The sequence below is a fragment of the Acromyrmex echinatior genome, chromosome 13 (genome assembly GCF_024713525.1).
Source record: "Acromyrmex echinatior isolate Ae372 chromosome 13, ASM2471352v2, whole genome shotgun sequence".
Taxonomy (NCBI): Eukaryota; Metazoa; Arthropoda; class Insecta; order Hymenoptera; family Formicidae; genus Acromyrmex; species Acromyrmex echinatior.
The window spans coordinates 8610171-8632343 of record NC_141864.1 but is presented as its reverse complement, the minus strand read 5'-3'; the positions used below and the strand labels follow the sequence as shown (position 1 = coordinate 8632343).

Here is a 22173-nt window from a genome sequence, read left to right as displayed (position 1 = left end):
TTATTCTCCGATTTTGAAAAATATTTAGAAATCTGGATTATCTTATGTTTTTTTTGTGGGATGTGGAATAATCGATGAACTATTTCAATTAGCAGGATTAGTAGCTTTTTTTTTATATGAATTTTTTTATTTAAACAATCTCTAGCTTTCTCAGAAAAGTACAAGTAGTTTTCATTATATCCTCGCACCAACAAATAATATTGTTTCCATTAAAATACAATGTCTATGCGTCTCTGCATCTTGTGTTTGTGTCTCGTGTCTTCGCTGATTAATTTAATAGCTCGATAATATTGCTACGAGGATCCCCTAATGGTTGCAGAAACGGAAAAAGGACGTTCGAATTCTATTATTACAATACCGCCGAGCTTTGCGTCTCAGCTTGGAAAGGAAGACGAAAAAAAAAGAAACGAAATGCATGCCTGGCGCCAAATATACACATTTCGATGTTTCAGGAAGGAGAAAATGATGTAGCACCATGTTTATGTATGTACGTGCGTGTGTACTTTCACGAGGGACATGCGGTACATTTTGGTAGATTTTGCTACTTTAAGACCTACTTTCGTGTTTGCGGCGAAGTACGAAGAACTGGATAACGTTATTTAACTCTAGGAGGCACTTCGAGGATCCTTCGAGAAAAATGACTTTGAACGCAATGTACGATGTTTCCGTTGAAATTTCTTAAATAGATTGCTGAGATCTCAGATCTGTCCATCCTTAAAGATCTAAGGTCTGTATTCATAGTCGGATCTTATATTTAAGGGTTCCTTAAATTTATCTTTAGATGCTCAGTAGCCAATAAAATAATTCGTAGAGCATCTAAAAGATTTAAGGAAGTCTTAAATATAAAATTTGACTATGAATACGAGAGTATAAATATTAATTTAATTAGACAAACCCACAGTTTTAGTCGTACACATACAATTTATTTAAAATAGTTGAAGTGATAAACGTCATGAAACAAACGAACGAGTTCGTTTTTCACCTATATTTGAATTTATATCATCTACATTTTGCAAATGTGGCAGAAATTAAATCGTATCCTAGAGTTAAGCACGTTCCAGGAGACAAATAAAAACGCGAAATTTTGCGAAGAAAGGAAGATCAAGGCGCGATCTTCAAATCGACAGTTCGAATCAAATATCTAATGAATCTAATCCTATTAATCGGCGAAACAAAGTCGAAGGGCGGGAAGCACTTTACGAGGAATTCTTCTGGAATGTCTCAATAAAAATTCATCAAAGATTTCGCCAAAGATTATCGAGACGAGCTTTCAAGCTTGTCCTCTATTTTATCGATTATCGAAATGTTATCGTGCGATCTCTTTAATTAGTAATAATCTTGTTTTTTTTCCATCTTGTTTACACATATATCTGGTTGCAAGTCTATATACTCAAAAATTGAAAATTTAAAAAAAATTGGAACTTTTCTCAAATTATATTTGCTAGTAAAAAAATTTGGTTATTTTATTGTTTGAATTCAGAAAGTAATTAAAAATAATTTGAATAAAAAGGTTGAACTTGTTCTTTTATCGTAAATTACGACCAAATTTACGTACTAGATTATCTTAAGAATATAAATTGACGATTATAAAATGCTTTCCTTTAGGTTTCGTTCAATATTATCTGCATAATAATAAAATAATAATACCGCTACTAGATTGTAAACATTAATATTAATAATATAACACTACTAATTTGTATATAAATTTTTAATATTAAATATAATCAAAAAATATCTATCGCGTTATTACTTCTGTATTTTTTTTCTCCTTTCTGCTTCGCATATTGTTGTAACGCGCGGCGTATGATAATTATGTAGCAAAGTATATTTTTCTGTGATACGGTGCGACTGTTTACATTTCGCGATCTTCTCTCCTACGTGAAACTCACACACGTTTTGTCCGTATCACACTTGCTATCGTTGTTCGTTTTGCATTCCGTCATGTGAAAAATTGGCAGCGTGGTTCGAGTTTTCATTAGTTTTAGTCCCGTTGCGCACAAAACATTCTCTTAAAGGCAAAAGATTTTTTTAAAAATTATAATGGCATATGACCACCATAAATGTGTTTTCTCTATCACTCGGCATCTCTCTTTCTCGCACACACACGGTTAATTATCTCCCTTATCACATTCTCTCCCTCTCTTGCACTCGTTCCCTCATTCTTTCGAAAATCTTGGTAGCTAAAGCGGGTACCGCGCGGTTCGATCTTGTATTGAAGGTATGCAGAACAAATTTTCTATGGCGCGATATCTTTACATCTCTTTCTTTCAGCTAGTCGTTATATTTAGTACTATCTATAGTACTTCGAGATATATATATATATATATATTTATATATATTTATATGTATATCAAGTAAAGGCCACGAGTGTGTTCAATATAAAATCGCTAATGTGTTATCGAAACTCGTTCGTACGAAAATAGTTCGGTTTTATCGATAGTAAATAGGCCATGCCATCGTTGAATCGCTTTATTAATCCGGAATGACTGATAGCGCCGCAATAGTGATCTATGTGTAATGTACAAGGGGACAATTGTGACATGCGATTTATAAACGGAATGAATAAAATATTCATCTCAAAACAGAAAATATTGGAATTTTGGAAACACAATATACATAAAGATTCATATGTGTTCGCATATGATTTTTCTCTAAACATACGTACATATATGTATACGTACATATATACATAAAATTAATTATTTATTTGATAAATAATATTGTTTAAGAATATATTTAAGGAAAACCTAAACTAATCTTTAAAAACAAAAAATAAAACCGGATGTCATGAAATGTCTCCTTGCTTGGAACGGTCGTTGCCCAATACGAACTTTAAGGTGGATTATGCCTAAATTTTCATCTAACTCGCTATGATATAAGCCATGTGTCCTATTTCGATTCTTCTCTGATCGATATTCGATGTAATTACAAATCGCCGGCCAATTAATAAATGTCAAGAGTAACGTACAGCTTTCTGTTTAAATGTGGCCCGAATTAAGCGTACAATAGAAGAAAACCGTTCGTAAACAGGTAACGATCGCAATTGCCGTCGCGATGCATCAGCTGAGGTGCAAATGGTGATAGTGGCGTTGATGGCTTCTCGAAAATAAATCCTTATTACCGAGGACGGACGATATCGCATGACGGCGCGATAAAAACTGCGACGGGCAGGACAGCACCGATAGATAACTAGCAGTTAAGTATCGCGTTTCGCAACACGAATAAATGACCGGCAGTAATACTTATGATGAGGCGAGACAATACTAGCACCTAACACGATAGTCGAGATGTTGGTTTATCGATGTGCCAAGAAAAGTTTAAGTAACGGTAACGAATTCACTACCGGAAATTTTCTTGTCACTTGGACGCAAAGTGCCTTTATCGAAACAAGAATATCATGACGCTAAATTATTAGAATAATATTGATTTTTGCTATTAAGAGATAGTTACAAGAATTACTAGCTTCACAAGCAAGGCACTTTTGCGCGAAGTAGCGAGAAAATTTACTCGCGCTCCTGAGACGGGTGACGATTCCGCGATAAAGCCAATCATGCAGCATTAATTAACGTGGAAGTATATGTGGAAGACGGCGCGCGAGTCGCTCACTGTCGTCGCGTTCCTTACCAAAAAGGTAAAATCTTTGATTATCAGTTTGCGTGAAGGTATAGAATTGTCATCAAGCTAACGTAGGCGTAAATATTGATTATAATTCTCGATATACGATAGTTACGGTTGTCATTCACGCAATTTTTGAGAAAAGTTGAAGTGTAATTGATTAATAATGTGTCTGCTATTCAAATTATTCTATTTATACATTTATTGTAGAATCTATACCTCTCTCTATTTCTCTCTCTATCTTATTAATCGCTTTCTTTTTTCCTCTCCTTCTCATTTTCATTTTACTGCATTCTTCGCAAAAGTCAGGTGAGAAATTGAAAGTAGAAAAGGACATGTATAAGGTAAATGATTAGATGCACGCTCATTAATTTACATGTTCTCGAATTGATCAACGCGGCGTTTGGTGTTGCCCTTGCGAATTTCGCGAAGCGTCTTGTATTTGTCGCGGCCTTGACGCACATTTTCCCTGTGGATCTTGTCCATCACCGTCTCCTTGGACTCGTCACGTGACTGAGCGAGATCCTGCTTTAATGCCTGTCAATAAAAGCATTTCATTGTAACAGTGTATACAGTAGAATTTTTTACAAAGTTTGCATCATTTTAAAAACGTATTTCCATATTTTAAAGAATAAAAGCAGTTAAAAAAAATTTTAACTACGTAAAATTACAAAGTTATTTAAAATAAGAAATAAAATCTGAATAAAATATATTAACGTTGCATATCAACGTACCTTCAATTGGTCGTTAAGACGTTCACTTCTCTCCGCTAAAGTGCGTCGCTCCCCGACAGGATCGATTATTGATTCGTCAGTCGCGAGGTCCTTAGTAACGTCTCCTTGAGGAATTTCGTCCTCACCCTCCTCCTCACCCTCTTCGTTCTCCTCGACGTGATGATGATGCGGAGTCTGATTAGCCTGATATTGTCGGTCAGCTTCTTCTTGTCTTAATCTTGCATAATAAATGATAAATATGCAATTATCCCCAATTATGTTAATTAAGAAACAAAGGATGAGAAAAAGAAGAAAACTGGTCGTACTTGGCAGCTTCAAACTCAGCCTGTAATCTTCTAGCTTCTGCATCCTTAGCCTCCACCTCAGATTGTATGCGTTGTACTTCCTCTTGCTTGGCTCTTATTTCTTGTTCGAGTTTAGCGCGCTCCGCAGCCTCCATTTCGTGCGAGAGTTCCAATTTCTCCATCATTGCTGTCAATTCCTATGTCACACACAATACAAATTGTTCAAATAACGGTTCAAAAAACAGTTCAAATAACGGCTTATAAAATAAATTAAATAATTAAAGAAAAGAGCATTAAAACCTACATTGATTCTTAGTGAAAGACAATTTTTATATAAAACTGTCGCCTAATAATATTATAAATTTAATAATATTGTATGTAATATTATATGTAAACATATAATAAACATAAACGTTATATGTAATATATTTATGTATTTATTATATGTAATATTATAACGGTCACAATTTTTGTATGCTACTTATAAATCTGCAATTAAATTTACGACTACATTATAGGATCCCTCAATAGTCCTCAAATTTTTTATCTATAAAATCGTAGAAAACATCGAATTAACCGAGAACAATTTTTTAATTCCAATTTGACAGCAGCCGCAATTGTCTTAATATTCAGGAATCATAAATTCTGTACGGTTATCACTATCGTATGCTCACAAATTCGTAGAATAGCGCAAAAAAATTATATTATGATCGAAAAATCAAATCACTCTCAGCGTTTCTGATAAACTTATATATCTTATTTGAACGAACAATAAACATCAATATTATATCTTATAAGACGACTTATAGTAATTTGAACTTGACTTATAGTAATTGATGTTAATCTAGAACTTGATGTTAACCATTCGCTCAAGTAAGAAATGAAGGATAAAAAGAATAAAAATAAAAAAATTAACCGCTCATTGATAGTTATAATGGTAGTTTTTTAAACTCTTTAAAAAGTTTTTAAACTAATTAAAGAGATTATCTTCTGATGATTTTCTCACCTTCTGACGATTCTCTAGCTCTTCCTTAGCAGCCTGCAATTGCTTCAGCTGCTCCTCCAAGCGCCGAATCATTTCCTGAGCTTCGTTCAACTCAGCATTCCGCCTATCCATTTCCTCTGCCATATTTTTTAGCCTCTCTTCGTATTCCTGCTGTTTCTTCTCCGCACGCTCTCGGGCAGCTATCTCCAATTGCAATTTCTCTCTCTGTTGCTGTTTCGCCATCTTTTCGTCTCTTGCTTGAGCCTGAAAAAATTTTATTACAATCTCGTTACAACTTCAGAAGCTAAATATATTTTTTATTTCTTATAATTAATTAAAGTGGATCCTAACAATCACAAGATTGCGATAGCGTTTAATTGTTAAATTATTTTAATTCCTAAATAAATTTTTAATGTGCTACAATGGTTATGTAAAATGATGTAAAATACGTATTGCTAATGAGAAAGTTATATAATCAACTTTAGATAAGTATATGCATTAATAATTATATTTCATTAATTTTAATTATTTCAATAATGTAATATAATGTAATGTTCCTACCTTCATCTGCTGCACGTCGATCGTGTCTGGCTTACGTCTGCGCATGTAAAGCTCATGATTACCCATACATAGCGCAAGAATTCTCTTGTTAATCTTGACTCTGTTGGCGAAAAATACAAAGTCCGGTGCCTTCTTGTCGATTGGCTTGATTATAAATTTCTTATCGTTGAACGAGATATTCCGTATCTCGGACCAGGGGAAGCCGATTTTCGGCGTGAGCTTATCATCTTTCTCGTAGATGTTCAAACCTAAAGCATCCACACCCAACCAAAGGTCTGTGCCTTTCTTGTTGCGAATTTCAAAGTAATTCACACCATACATCTCTAAGTCCTATGAAAAACAAAAATGAAAGAAAATACTAAAATAGTACCAGTAATATCAGTCCAAGAATAGTAATATTTTACAATTTTTCATATGATAAAAATGTTTCCGAGTGCAGCAATGGAGTTCGCATAATGTTCTTCGCAAGACTGGTTAAAAAATACTATGTCATAAATAAACATCGAGTTAAAATACAATATTATGCGAGTAATTAAAAAGTATAATTATAAACGCTCGTTGCTTTACAAATGCGCAAGCCTTCAGAAAACGGATTGTAGTACAAGTTTAATACTTCATATGAATAAAATTTCTTAAAGACGAATAGGAATTTCTAATATAGAATCCAAATAATGTGAAAATAAAATAATTTAAAATAATTTTGCAATATAAACATCGATGATGTATATTAGAATATCCAATCCCTTCTGAAGTTTTCGCCATATATTTCGCCATATATTTACATATCCTATTCATGCTATTTAACAGATACCTGAGCAATTTTCAGATACTCCATCATGGCGTCCTCTCGCAACATACCACGGTGTTCCTGCCACCAGTTTGTAATGGAGTTATCCCATTCCTCCTTGCTCATTTTATGTTGATCCACAACACGCTGTGGTAACAGCCGATCATTTGACAGAAAGCCAGCGGGATGATTTCCTTTCTGATAGTCTCCATGTCTCGCTTGAACGGCATACGAAGCCAACAGAACGGAAGTTTCCGGTGGGCAGTATATTTCATCCGTGAGAATACCATTTTTCACCTGCAATCAATTCAAACATTATCATTGATTACATAAAATTTTCTAATTAATTCTAATCTAACAGCAATACCGATTAATACATGTAACAAAATTCAATAATAAGATCGCTATCTATTATATAAGCCTATAAGCAATTAATAAAATATTGATTAACTAATATAAGAAAAATACAGATTTTATTTTTATTCGAGATATTATTCCAAATTGTAAGTGATATTTCGCTAAGCATCGTTGTTCTTAAACACTATTATACACAATATATTTGTTTGGTTCAACTGAGCAAAAAATTGATGCGCATTCCTTGTGTTCGTGTATCCACCACGGAGGATGAGATAGTAGATGACGGGAAGAATTAAATCAAATAAACGAATGATAGTTCGATACATGACTTAATCCAATCAATAAATAAGATATGCATTGTTTGTATGTTAGATCAATTTGTTCTGGACATCAATCATAAGTTTAAAAATAAAAGCAGCAAATTAAAAATTGTTATTAAAATCGTAAGTAAGATAGATAGAGTAAGAGAAAGAGAGAGAGAGAGAGAGAGAGAGAGAGAGAGAGAGAGAGGCGCGAAATGAAATGAGGCGTGAATAATAATTTTTTACCTGAAGGTAAAAAAGTCGCAGCGTGATATCTTGTATCAATTCCTCGGCGACGTCTTCGGGATAGAATTTTGCACGGAATTTGAACTGCAGTGGAGTCTCCTTCTTGACCTCTTGGTTCATCACCTGCAAATATTGAAAAAAATAAATGATGCGATCGAAATTGTCTTGCTTCTCACACTTGACGCTCAAAGGTAAAAAGCGTGCAGTGTTTGTGAATCGTGTTATAAGATAATAGTTAAACATGTGAACAAATAGTTCTCGTGACATCAAAAGAATAATGGGTGAATATGAGATCATGAAATAGTAGAAAAATATTTTTCACTAAAAGAGATATGGTTTCGCAGATAAGGAAATTAATCCATTAATTATATACATATCTTAGAGTATTATTAAGTACTTAATACATTAGATTACATCAATATATATAATATTTTAATTAATATATAATATTTTAATATATTTACCTCTATTACTTCAATATACTTTTTTTTATGTAATTCAATATATTTTTTATATCGCAATAAAAATTAATAGAGGGATATATAGAATATCTGAGAATGTTTTTAGTGAATGCTATTAAAAGTTCTGTCTTTTTCCTCATAAAAAGATATCATTCTTTATATAAATTCTTTTTCTTATTACGATACCTTGTAGCGTCAGATATATTCGCACTATATTGCCAACGTTGTTATCAAAAAATTTATCATAATTACATAATGTTTGCGATATCAGTGTTGCAGGTACGATCAAAGTTGAATATCTGCCGTTGCGTCTCTTAAGTACGAATAGTTTAAAAATGTTCATCATTGTTTATGAAAATATGTAATTTACGATGGAATTTACCTTGATGAATGTTAACACATATGTTTGACAGTTGTGTACAAAAAAAATGTACAAAAAAAAATTGTTCCTCTCAACTTTCATACGATTTTTATATAAAATAAATCGATATACTGCTACAATATAATGTAGCTACATTATAAAAATAGAAAAGATAAGATAAAGCAAGATACATTCTATTATATTATAGAAATGAAGTAATAATTCCTATTTAATAAAACTATATCAACGAAATTTCCTGTTACAGATAAATGAAGTTGACACAATATTTTTTTTCTTAGAATGGATACATTTTTATAGACGATCCATTACGATACACAATCGAAGGAATAAAAAAAAGTTGTAACACATTTTTATTACGTTAAAGACACGCGAAATGATAAATATCGCAAAGGTTAATGAATTGTTAAGCGCAAAAGTATTTTTTAACAGATCGATTCCATACGCGAGAAATGCATTTGCCTTAGTCATTCATTATCCATTCTCGTGGAATCTTATCCAAATCACCGAAAGAACTTACGTCACGACGACGGTCGACTTTTGGAATGTGTTCCTGCCACATTTTACCTAGTAGTTATCTACGTTATTAACGAGGATATATAAAAAAAAATGTAGCGCGAAGCAATAGATAAGCAATCGACAGCGTTTCTAGTAGCTACCATGACGATAATTAACGCGTTTTTCCGCGATATCTCTGACATTCGCGAATAACATTTGCGATGCAGAATTATGTAACGTATGCGGTTTGCACTATTTTAAAAATAAAATTAAGCAGAAAGGATTTAGTGACGCGAGATTCTTTTGACTTCGCTATGTCATTTTTCCTTTTTTATAGCAACTGTCAAACATATGATGGATGGTTATAATTTATATTTCATAAAACATAAGAAACAAAAACATAACTCGCGCGTTATGTTACTAGTAATATTGTTTTAAAAAAACACATGTTGAGATTATTATATTTTCTTGTGTCGCGGGACTTGCATGACATAAGATAATAAGGAATAAAAAAAAGTTGTAATACATAATAGAGATAATAAAATAATAGTGCACACAAACTAATCATGTCAATCATGTCAACCTATGATGAGCGATCTTAAGAGAGAAAAATATAAAAATACTTATTTCTCTATTCGTATCGTAAAACTTGACAAAAGAAAAAAGAATTTTCCTAATTAAAATAATTGAAAAATTTTCAATCAAAGTGATGTCTGTTAAATTTTACTTTATTATATAAAATAAAAAAAGCCTATTCTATTCACTTAAAATTGAAAATAAATTTTGTGGTAAATTCTGCTGTATATCTGTGTTGTATAATACATCATTATGAATGAATAAACTAACTAAAAAAGCATAGATATATCTTATCTCTTTGAATAATTTAGATGCGTGAATAAAATAAAATGTTCTTTTTTTTGAATGAATATTAATGGGAACTATGAATTTGTTATTCAATGCAATGAGAAAAATGTCCGATTGAAAATGGCTGAAGCAGAAGACTGATTATATCGATCAGAATTTCAATTACCTCAACTAGAATTTTGCAAATTTAACCAGAAAATTTTGATTCTTCCATCTTCAACTAGAATTCCAATTAATTCAACCAGACATTTTCCTCAGCGTAATTAATTCGATCGACTATTAAACATATAGTAAAGCACGAAAGTAAAAGATCATCGATGATGTGTTACTTCCAATCAATTCGGGAATTTAAATCAGGTGCCAAGAATACATCAAAATAATATATAAGGATCAGAAAATTCTATGTGCTCTTACGTTGCAGATTTTTCGAAGACCGCAAGGAACCACCTGCAATTATTTGCTAATATCACATATTGCCCATACATCTGCAGTGTATTATTGGTGCAGTGCATGCATTCGATTAAAAATATCAGTTTTTATATTTAGTGTCACAAATAAATAAAATGAGATTATAATAATATATTGATGATAACCTGATATAACTGATATCATGAAACTGCATTTCAGCAATCATTTTACTATATAATCTAAAACAATTATAATAAAATTTCAAATGACTCTCTTTATCAGTGAATATAACCCAAAAGTCATAACAAATAAATGGTTTTGACACACGCAATAAGCGCGGCTTATCGTAAAATTAAAAAAACGTTACTTGCACATCCGTCAAACAAAAATAACAAAGAATAATTAGTTTATGAAAAATTCAGTGTATACTTTTCACGGGAGGTACAGTTTTTCGCGAAGAAACGGATCGTCGAGTTGCATCCATGCGTTAGATACGTTTCAAGGACGGCATTTAAAAAACCCACCAGTCACGATCATGATCATGATGTAACAGCATGGACGCCTTCTTATTTCATTTCATTATCAAACAACATATGATTTGTTATCGCTATTTTTTCCAGTCAAAAGGTACGACAAATAAGCGATGTCTCGTTTGACGGCATCAAGTACAATGCGTCTGCCTCGTAACAACAAGGTTACACAATTTATAAAAAAGTTACACAGTCATGGGGCAGTATTCATCTTGGTGAATAAAAATTTCTTTATTCATATACTCGTGTAAGAAATTCTTATTCTTATTCTTACAAGACTTCTTCATCATCAATTAGGAGGCTGTATTAGCATCTTAAGACGTTACTTAAAATGGTCTTAAAATAAAAACGGATTCGGGATGGTATTTGTAATGCGTTCTTATATTTAAGACTATCTTAAGTATACTGTTAAAAATTTCATGAAATTTAATACTTTTAAATTACACAATTTGAACTTAATTTCATGACATTACATTAAATTTAATGTATTTATAACTGGAATATATATATTTGTATATATGTACTTAAAATTTAATATATTTTTCATGAAAATTTATGAAACTTAATATACACATTCCTTACATTTAACTAACTACTGTAACTTAATTTTCAGTTAAATCATTCATTACTTTTATTTCGTTCATAATCACGAGTTTCATTTACATGTAAAGGAAGCATTTCTAACAGTGTACGGTCTTAAGATGGTCACAAACCAATCGGAGAGCTGTATTGGCATCTTAGATTGGTGTTCATAGTCGGTTCTTATTTCAAAACCGTCTTAAGCAATACCTTAGACGCTAATTATCGGCCTTATTATTTAAGACGATCTTGAAATGAGAATGGACTAGGAACACAATTATCAGACTTAATATTAGATATTTCACGGAAAGATGTCTCGTGTCGTCAAACGTGCATCACTTTTCGGCATGCAGCTTGGACACACGCTAATCAAATTGTTTGCAACTTACCCTAGACAAGAACGGAAGTCCACGCTTCCAGTTGTTAGTATTGCGGTTGGCATGCGTTCAAAGAATAAAAATACGGTGATGTTAAAGTATTGCGGTATTAAAAACCATTCTGCGTATCTCGGCCACGAGCGCATCCTTGAAATTATCGTGTCAGCATTCAAGATATCGTATGTTAGATTATGGTAAACCAGATGCCACTTGTGACGTGACTTATAATGACACTAATTTTAAGGACTGTCGTGAATACGAGAAGAAATGTAACTCGAGGCAGACAAAGAAAGTGTCGCCTTATGTCCAAATATTAATTCTATATAATGTAATGTCTTATGATATAAACAATAATTCATGTTATTATTCTTCTTTATGCTTGAAAAATATAAATTGGACAAATTGGAAAAAAGTTCCAACTGACAGGCTGAAAAATAATTTTTGTTAGTTTTGTAGTGACAAAATTTGTAATACTCGATTATCGATCATTGTAAATCATAATTCAACCTCTTCGTTTAAATTAAAAATCATTTATCCCTATTTATCGGAAATACAAAAACTAATCATAAATCGCTAGTTATTTCGGTCGTCAGTCTTGAAAATAATATTCGTTTCTCTGATGGAATGACGTTTTCTACATCTGTTAAACACCCAAAATAACTGAGCTGCCAGTTAAATTTCATGTGATCATCGATAAATAAAGTATTGATAAATCATGATTTTAAGACGATTATCTGATGATACTGTTTAATAAATTTTTTGCATCACATCATTTAAATATTATTTACTTGCCTAATTAATTATCAATATTATAGGCAAGATTAGAAATATTTTTAATTTTGAAATTAATTATTCGCTTTTATCTAAAATTTAAATTAAATTTCTCTGTCGAGAGAAGCTTGAGCCTAATTAAAACTAAAAAGAAAAAGTTATTTTTACTTATATTCTTAAAATTTGATTAAAAGAGATATTATGTTAAATATTGAAGAAGTCCATCATTAAATAAAAGTATTTCATAGTTTTTCCAATTTTAATTCCTTAGATTTTCTAACTAAAAGCATCGAAGAGACTATGTAGTTCTATATATTTTCCCGAAATATTAATATCATGAATATTAATACTCTAAAGATCGCGATGAAATCACAACGCAATTTGAATTTGAAATAACGGATTGATCATCAGATTTAATTTCCTATAATCTTATTCTTCACTTGTTCTCATTCGACGCAATCCAGGTTTGCATGCGTGGCCCAATGTGACCTTTTACAGTATTCGTGCGATAATGGAAATATGGTATGGGATATATATATATATATATATATATATATATATATATATATATATATATATGTACAAAGAGAGAGACGCGGTTGGCGAACAGGTCGGAATGACACGAGGAAAACGAGAATGTGTCGATCATTAAAGATCCTGCTATGTTACATAACAGCCCACAGGAGCTTTCAACTCACAACCTGTTCGCGAAGATCAAGCACAATGATCAAGCATCCCCGCAGGATGTAGCCCAGTTTCATGGGAGTCCTTGAAACGACGCATCCGTCGCCTACTTCAAGACGAGTTTTACACGACGCCTTTACAGGCATTGTAACATGACAGTGACACACTGATGCGACAATAAAACGAAATATTGCAATACAGCACGGTTTAACAAAAGAAGCAGAGAGAATTGAAGAATGCTGTTTCCACTGTTTCTCCACAAAGTCTTCGTATTTTTCTTATAAAGTTTTTATATTTTTGTATTTATTTTATTGCAGAAAGGAAGATACATTTTCACTCGATTCATCAATTAAAATAATGATACTAAACTTTTCAGTTGTAGTTTAAAAAAACTAAAGCTTACTCTTGACTTACTATAATGCTAATTTATTTTTTATGCTTTATGCAAATATATATTACCATTTAAATTTTGACAACAAAGTGGAATTGTTTCCACCGAATTTCTCTATAAAGTTTTTGTATTTTTCTTATAAAGTTTTTATATTTTTGTATTTTTTTATTGCAGAAAGGAAGGCATACATTTTTACTCGATTCATCAATTGAAATAATGAGGATGGTAAATTTTTCAGTTGCAGTTTAAAAAAACTAAAAAAAACTACTCTCTCTACTAAACTTACTCTCGACTTATATCTACAATACTAATTTATTTCTTATGCAATCATATGCTAATATATATTACTATTTAAATTTTGAAATGAAGTGGAATTGACTTATCGTTTATTTCTTTATGCTCCGTAAGATTTATTGTGGCGTTAAATCCGCGTTCATGAAAAATATTTAATATTAGACGCGTGCTTCACGGTCATCACAACGAATTACGATTTAATTAGCGATAAATTCATCGCACGCGTTAATTGCAAAACGCACGCTCTCAAGAGTGATTGCAAGCAATAGCCATACGTCATAAATTACTCATTATTGCGGAATTTCAGCTATGTCAACCATTTCAACTTTATCGATGTCCATGTCTTGGAAACCGATAAAATTGCTATTTCCTATCACGTATTAACAATGTTACATGCAGCGACGTTACTCGATATCATGGCTTTTATGAATCAATACTGTAAACTGAAAGACTGCTTATTCATGTAATTTCTGGAAATTTATTTCCTGAAAAAACTAGGAATGATTTATTAATAAACTCATTAAGCAAAAATATCGTTATATTAACTTTTTTTCCTTTAATAACTAATTAAGGAATATTTCTTGGATTTATTTCTGCAATTGTTAATCTTGAGGAAAATATTTTTATACTTTTTTTCTAGCAATCCAGAATAGGACTGACATATACTTACATGTATTTTTTTTCTTTATATCGCATAATTTGCGACGAGTACTTTAGCGTTAGAAAAAAATTGAATTGAGCATGAACGGAAAACGCACACGATGTAATCTCAACAAGTGTATCGTACTCGGCAAGCACTCGCAATTCATGCGAGAGTCGACCTTTGTTAAAGGGTTAATATGAATCCTAATTGAGAGAAAGTGATGCACCATTAAAGGGCGTAAGAGAAAAGCCGTACACGGAATAATCAACAATTCCGCGTATAACAAATTAGGGCAACGCAGAAATTTCCAGAAGACAACTTTAGTACAAGAAAGCTGAAATAAATCACAAAGAAAAAAGCTGAATAAAATACAGTTTTAAAACGACGACAAAATGATGTTTTACTTGACAAGATTATAATATTATAAATTCCTCATCCTAAAATTTTCTCACTTTTCTCTGATTTCTACAAGATTTTTAAGAAATTTTATGATTTTCCTTACTATTTTAATATTTTAAAATGTTTTGTATTTTCTAATTTCAAAATCATCAAATATTTTATTGCGGGAGTAATTTAATGTAAATTAGTATTGCTGATACTGTTTGGATTTAATTGTTAAATAGTTGGTAGTATTCCAACTGTGTAGATATAAAGTACGCATATTAAACTTCTCCAAAGCTAAGAATTTTAATTTTCCAGAAAATTTTGTAAAATTGCCTAACTATTCCCTAATTTCCAGTTTTTGTAGCAAGTAATTTTCGAAAAAATAATTTAATACAAAAAATATTATAGATTTTCAAAGATATGTTATGAATGTCAACAGTGTCGTTTTTTACCAGTTAACTTTGCGAGAAAAAAGGAGGATCTGTCGATATCTTAACATTTCTGATTAATGCTTTAGCCTTTTTATTTCCTCGATTATAAACGACTAATAATGAAGCTCCTCCGTACTTTCTCGCGGGGAAATTCCTTAGGCGATTCTTCATCGCGTGATTCATCAGATGATATTTTCATACGTACAACTGTGATGTAACACACTCGACTGAATTGTTTAATAAGTAACACGCGTATCTTAGACAATGCCAACACGCGCGAGGATGGGTGATCCTCCATTTATCTTTTTCCTGTTTCTCTCTTTTATCGCAACCGCACGATAAGCGGTCCGTTTCTACGAAGACTGCGGCACATCGTCCTCGTTTTCATTTTTTTTTCTTCGGCCTTTGCACGTCTAGCAAGTCTAGTGAAACGGTTGACTCGTTTGAGGATGTTATCTTTTTCCCCCCCAAGATGAGAATTCCACGCGATGGAGTACTGGAGAATCTATTTCACGAATCGTCCAGCATTTTAGATCCATTGCATGTCACTTCACAGATTTCTTGAACTTGTAGTAAATTTTTCTTAAAAGAGATATTGCAGCCAAAGAATTTTTCTTGGATATTCTAAAAATAGAAACGTAGATAAAAATTTATTTATTAGATTTCAATTGAATAGATTTTAATCCAGCAGAATTATCCAATTTATTAGATTTATGAGAATTGGTAATAAAGATATTCAATGTCGAAAGTTAAAAGATTGCGATGAAAGACCTATCTCGACATTTTCACCGAAGAAAAAGCCGATTCCAAATTGCGCCAAGTATCCACAGGTGAAAGGTAGCCTCGCCAGGCTTGGAACACCTTATATATCCCTGCATAAAGATTTGTACACCTCTGCACATATATGATTGAACCTGTGCAAGCCTTTCTTCTGTAATTGATTTATCAATTTCTCAATCTTCTTGCAAAATCTTTTTGTTAATTTTAAATATCCTTATTTCAAATTTTCTAAATATTTATCCTATTTTATTAGAAATCACATTTTTATATATAATCGCATATATTTTTTCTTTTTTTTATATTGTTTAGTAACAGATAATAAAGAAAACATTAATGACTAAAAAATTAATAAATAAAAAAATAATAAAAAAATTGGTTTAATCTATTTTTTAAACTTTTGTCCTACATCCACTTCTATCAGTACAGATTAACTTTAATCAATTTAACTTCATCTTTTTCTGATTTTTACTATAAAAAAAAAAGTTAAATCGTGAAATTAAAGTTAATCTACATTAGAAAATAGAAATTAACATCAGTCGCAAAAATGTCATAAAAATGTTATTCTATGTATGACTGATCATCGTTCGACTATCATCTCTCAATTATAGTCTCCAGCAATTCCTCCTGTAGTAAGTCTCGGTATGTGCGAAAGGATCATGTCCTTTCAGGCTCTTACCAGGCCGTCGTCGAACTCGTCGTCATCCGTGTCAGAGTCCGAGTAACCTCGCAGCTTTCGAACTTTCTTTTTCACCTCTTTCTTCACCACCCTTGCTATCGCACTTTCCGGCTGCATGCAATCGTGTTGTCATTAAGGAAAAATTTAATTGAACATACGTTCGATACCAGCTGGCTCATTATGGGAACATGAGCTGGATAAACGAAGCAAATTTCTACGTCTATCTACTATGCAACAATACATATGATAAACTACATCGATACAATATGAGTCATGTATTAATTAATTATTATTACACAATAGTCACGGCTATCTGTAATAACAGATAACATAATTTTATTATCTAATCTGCGTTGATGTTAAATTGATGTATTTCGCAAATCAGATTAAAAACATCAAAAAGAATCGCGGCAAGTCTCTGAAATAACATCTTGATCCCATAAAAAGCTTTTCTTTTTACGATCCACGAGTATTTTTAATATTAACATAAATCCTCAGAAGTGTGAGAAGAATAATAGGAAAAATGATCTCTTAATATTTGCGGCATAAATTACACCTAAATAAACTCGAATATCTGATTATGTATACAAAGATTTTAATTTCAAAATGTAAATATAAATTTTTAAACATCTGAAACCGATACTCATAATCAATTCTTATATTTCGAACTATCTTAAGTACAGTCTTAATGTCATATAATCACAAAGTCATATTAATGAAGACAATACTTAAGACTTTTGTAATAAGAACGGACTATGAATATTGGTTTTTCAAATACTAAAACTTATCATAGAGCGAAATCAACAAAGTGCTGTCTCACTTTAAGTACAAGTCACATTAAAACGATTGGAGATCTCCCTCGTGTGTTAACACATTAACCTATATATCCTTTCCCATCTTTGTTTCTCAGCAGCTATTCACTTACATTGGAATCTAGCTCTAATGTTTTATTTATCGTATGGAAGTGTGTTACCATCGCATATCTAAGTATACTTTAAAGTTCAACGTACGAACAACGATGTTGCGTAAATAGCCTATCGTGATTCACAAAAGCGACAAATTCCGCAGAGGATTCGAAGTGACTTCATTTCTCTATACTCATTTCAGTATAAAAAATAACAAATGGAACAACTTTGACAACTTTGATTCGTTTCTGCGTAATTTACGGCAATAAGTCTAGAAATCTAGCTTCTATTAAAGCAGGATTGCTATTACATATTTATAAAGACAGGAATATATATAAATATTAAAGAAATGCCTGAAAATTATTAAAAAAAAAATCGCTTAAAAGATTTATGGGATAATTTTATCGCATAATTAATTTAGATTCAAGTCAATTTCATTTAAATGTCATATATGACACGACATTTAAATAAAATTGAAGATGAGCCGTGGAATAATTTCATGAAACAGACGCGACTGCTAAAATGAGATCACGTGGGAACGTTATTGCCACGCCAGCTGCTTTTCAGTGGTCTGTCTGGCACTTATACAAGCACGTGTCTGTATTCTAACCACCGCCATTTTCACCTGGCGAGCACCTGTTACGTTGGTTTTCCCCGTTTTCCTGTCGGAGGCAGGTTTGAAAGTCTATGTGCAGGATGGCGCTCGATTAAGGTAGAATGACGAGAAATCTGGAAGCCTTTCTTGATGATGAGAAAACTAAAAAAAAAAAAGATGACCGACCAGACGAGAAACAAGTGGCGACTGTGTCAAGGTGAAGGAGCGTCATCTCCGGCACTAACACCAGCCGGTGAAAGCCGATGAAGTATTTGTCTTGATCTATGAGTAACTGTACATGAATTCGAAAATTGGAGATGACTGAACAGCAAAACTAAAGATAGCACAGTCACTCAACGGATATTAATCCTTCAGATTATATGCATATATCTGCACTGAAAAAAATGTACTAAGTATTGATAAACATTTATTTGAATAGTACTAACTAAATACATACATATTTATTTGATACAAAAACCAATTTAAATATCATTTTTTATTTCTTATAAATAAATGTTTAGTTAGTACTATTTAAACAAATATTTATTAAAATTTGATACATTTTTTTTAGTGTGGCTGATTCACACGCACATTTTCTAATAATATAAGTCTGGAAAAATCGCTGGAGTTTAATATACATCAAATAGCCTTAATGTCTAATCACAAATTTAATATATAAAGAATAATTTTACTGAAGTATCTAAAAATTTAGGTAGAGACAAATCTGAAATTAATTTTGTTGGACCAAAATAGTTAGGGGAAACTCAAGTATAATAAGCAATGCTGCGAGAAGTTTTGATATTCTAGTAACCAGTTTGAGCATCTCACATAATTTTTGTCCCACAAAAAGATTTTCAATTATATATTCAGCTAAATTTTTAGATACTTCAGCAAAGTCATTCTCGTTTCATGTAGATTGATATAAAATAAAATAAAATTTAATATAAAATAAAATATAAACAAAATAACTAAACTGTATAACAGAAGAAATAGCGAAGATATTTTAGGTATATTGAACGAAGAAAAAATAAATCTAGTAATTTGTCTCTCGAATCTGCAGAATGAAAACCAATCTGGAATTTATCTTTCTCCAAATATTTATAGAGGTCTGGAAAAAAATAAAACATTAGAGTCTTTAAAAATAAATTTTCGCGGAAATATTGGCGATTCATTAATCAGTAATTTCTGACAGAAATAGGGAAAATTTGCGAACTTCTATGACGTCTTTGAGGAACAAGGATAGTTAGACAAACCGCGCTTCTGCATCGTGATCAGAAAAAGAAGCGCAAAGATATTGAACACGTGTCTCGCACTTGAAAGACGATGACATCAACATTTGTTACCGACGAAGTATGATCTAAAAAATCAAGAGAGCTCTTTTATTGCCTGTGCAAACGGCGAGACAAAAACCAATTTCGACCATGCGTGATGTTACACTGAATGAACGAAAATCTTCATTGAAAAAGATATACAAATTAGAGAGAAACGGGGAATAAATTAAAAATATGACTAAGAAATAAAGAAAGAGTAATGAATCGAGAATTTAAGAAAGATGTTGAATTAAAGGATTAAGCATTGACAGTCCTGGGAGACATTAACAATCCCGACAAAATGCAATATGACGACGTAAGTCATTAGAAAATAAGTTAAGGGAATATAACTCTTATAGAAAGTCTCTCGACTGCCATGTCTAAGAACAGGTTTCGTGTGAATCAGCGCAATGTACTTCATGAACAGCTATTTAGGACCTCTGCGTACAACATCGACCCCGGGATACCTGGCTGCGTGCAATTCCTTAGGAAGTCGGCAATTACTTGCTACTTTGTGCATTAATTCCATACACTTTACGTGCGCGTAAGCGTAAATCTGATGCACAGTCGACTGCGAAGACACGCAAATTATACGCGAGATCGATAATCTAATATATATAAATTGACTTTAAAAAGATCAATTAATTCTCGATGAGAATGAATACTTCCTGTGATGAATCTTAATCAAAATGGGAATCTTAAAATGCGTCACGAATGTATTTATAGTAATTATTTGCAAACTATACTTTCTTTCTTGCTTCGCAGAACTTTCAACAAGATACACACTAATTCCTTCCTGTGTACTTTTTTCACAGTTGAACAATTTCTTTAAATTATCGATAATTATCAATGCGATTATAAGTCGGTAAAGAAAAATATAAAAAATTGCTAGCTTGCACGCAATGTAGTCCAAGCGAATAATTATTCGTTTACTCGTTACGTTTTAATTATTTCAACTATATCTACGTTTTTAACTCTTCGAAGGTGATCAAAATCTGTAACACAGCTACTGACGGTTGATCTGTAGGACCCATTTATGTTAATGAAAAAGCACTAATTAATTTTTCAAGAAATCTAAATGACATAACTCAGTATAAAAAAAGATTGTTACTGTTTATTTATTCTTAAGACATGTCTCTTACGACATCTTTTATTCATCACATTATAAGCTACATTATACACATAGTATGAAACTCATTTCACTGACAATGAGATTCAATTTTCCGTATAATTTGTGCGGGGTTCTTTACAGATAATATGACATAAAAATTGAATTGTTTGACATTTCTAATGAATTGTTTGACATTTTTGACAAAAAGATTTAATTGAGCGAGTCCAACAGACCCACCATCACTCTGAAGAGGGTATGAGATACAATTATATACCTTGGAATACTTCCATAATGCAGGACTACAATTTTACAAAGCAGACGCTATTCTATGACGATTAGGTGTCGCTTGGAGCATTTCCACTTTCTTTCATTCTCGACAATGTACGCGTCGATACGCGCGAGTGAATCTCGCGTGTCATGCGACGATGATGGAACAACCGTTACCACGGGGCTCAGTTTTCACTGCCATCAACACCGAAAATTGATCACGATGGAATTTCACGTACAGCGAACACCTCCGAACCGCCAACGAAGCTATCACGGAACCTCTCGACCGGTTTTAATCCTCGTCCTGAGTTTGAAATCGCTTCAAAAGTTATTTGTGTAACGCCGAAGACCGATGATGATCCTTGTTATGTAAATTATCGTTCGCGTTTGAGTGATAGCCGCAAATCATGATTCATGAAAATTAAAGGTAATTTTGAGAATATCGTTCGTCAACTTTGTCGTAAAAATTACTGTAACATAAACTTTCATATTGATGCTGTGAATAATTTAATACTAAGTTTAATCGTACAATTTATCGCACATTATTAATTTTGATACAAGATCTACAGTCAGATAAAAAAACCTGAAATCTGTTCTTCTTTTCCAAGAATGTTCTGAACTAAGCACTCTAAAATCAGTATACACTGTTAAAAAAACAGAAATTTGCTTCTGTTACATGTAATGTAACAGAAGCAAATTTTAAGTAGGTACATTAAAAATATTTAATATTGTCAATGAAAATAAAGTTATAAGTAACTTAAATTTAAAGTTTACTTATATTAAATTTCATGCAAATCTACATAAAATTTAATAAAAAAATGTACTAAATTTCGTAAAATTTTATAAAAAGTACATTAAATTTCATGTACATGTACACAAATATACTTTTTAATTGCAAACACATTAAATTTAATCTAGTGTCTCAAACATACATAAACATAACTTAAAAATACATTAAATTTCA

General features: G+C 31.9%; 1 protein-coding gene across 7 annotated transcripts in view; it reads right to left on the bottom strand.

Annotated features, from left to right (window-relative positions):
* Window positions 1-105: 105 nt before the first annotated feature.
* Window positions 106-22173, bottom strand: part of Moe (moesin) — a 39354-nt gene continuing 17286 nt past the window's right edge. For 2 of the 7 annotated variants that reach the window (XM_087412392.1, XM_087412391.1), the window contains 9 exons: window positions 11980-12003; window positions 10488-10520; window positions 7872-7994; window positions 6991-7263; window positions 6180-6509; window positions 5640-5882; window positions 4655-4830; window positions 4350-4566; window positions 106-4152 (listed from right to left, as the gene is read on the bottom strand). In XM_087412392.1, coding sequence (XP_087268518.1) covers window positions 3988-4152; window positions 4350-4566; window positions 4655-4830; window positions 5640-5882; window positions 6180-6509; window positions 6991-7263; window positions 7872-7994; window positions 10488-10520; window positions 11980-12003 — 1584 coding nt within the window. In that variant the 3' untranslated portion in view covers window positions 106-3987. Of the gene's footprint in view, window positions 4153-4349; window positions 4567-4654; window positions 4831-5639; window positions 5883-6179; window positions 6510-6990; window positions 7264-7871; window positions 7995-10487; window positions 10522-11979; window positions 12004-17021; window positions 17133-22173 lie in introns of all 7 variants that reach the window. The other 5 variants (XM_011051078.2, XM_087412394.1, XM_087412396.1 and 2 more) reach the window with 4 other exon arrangements.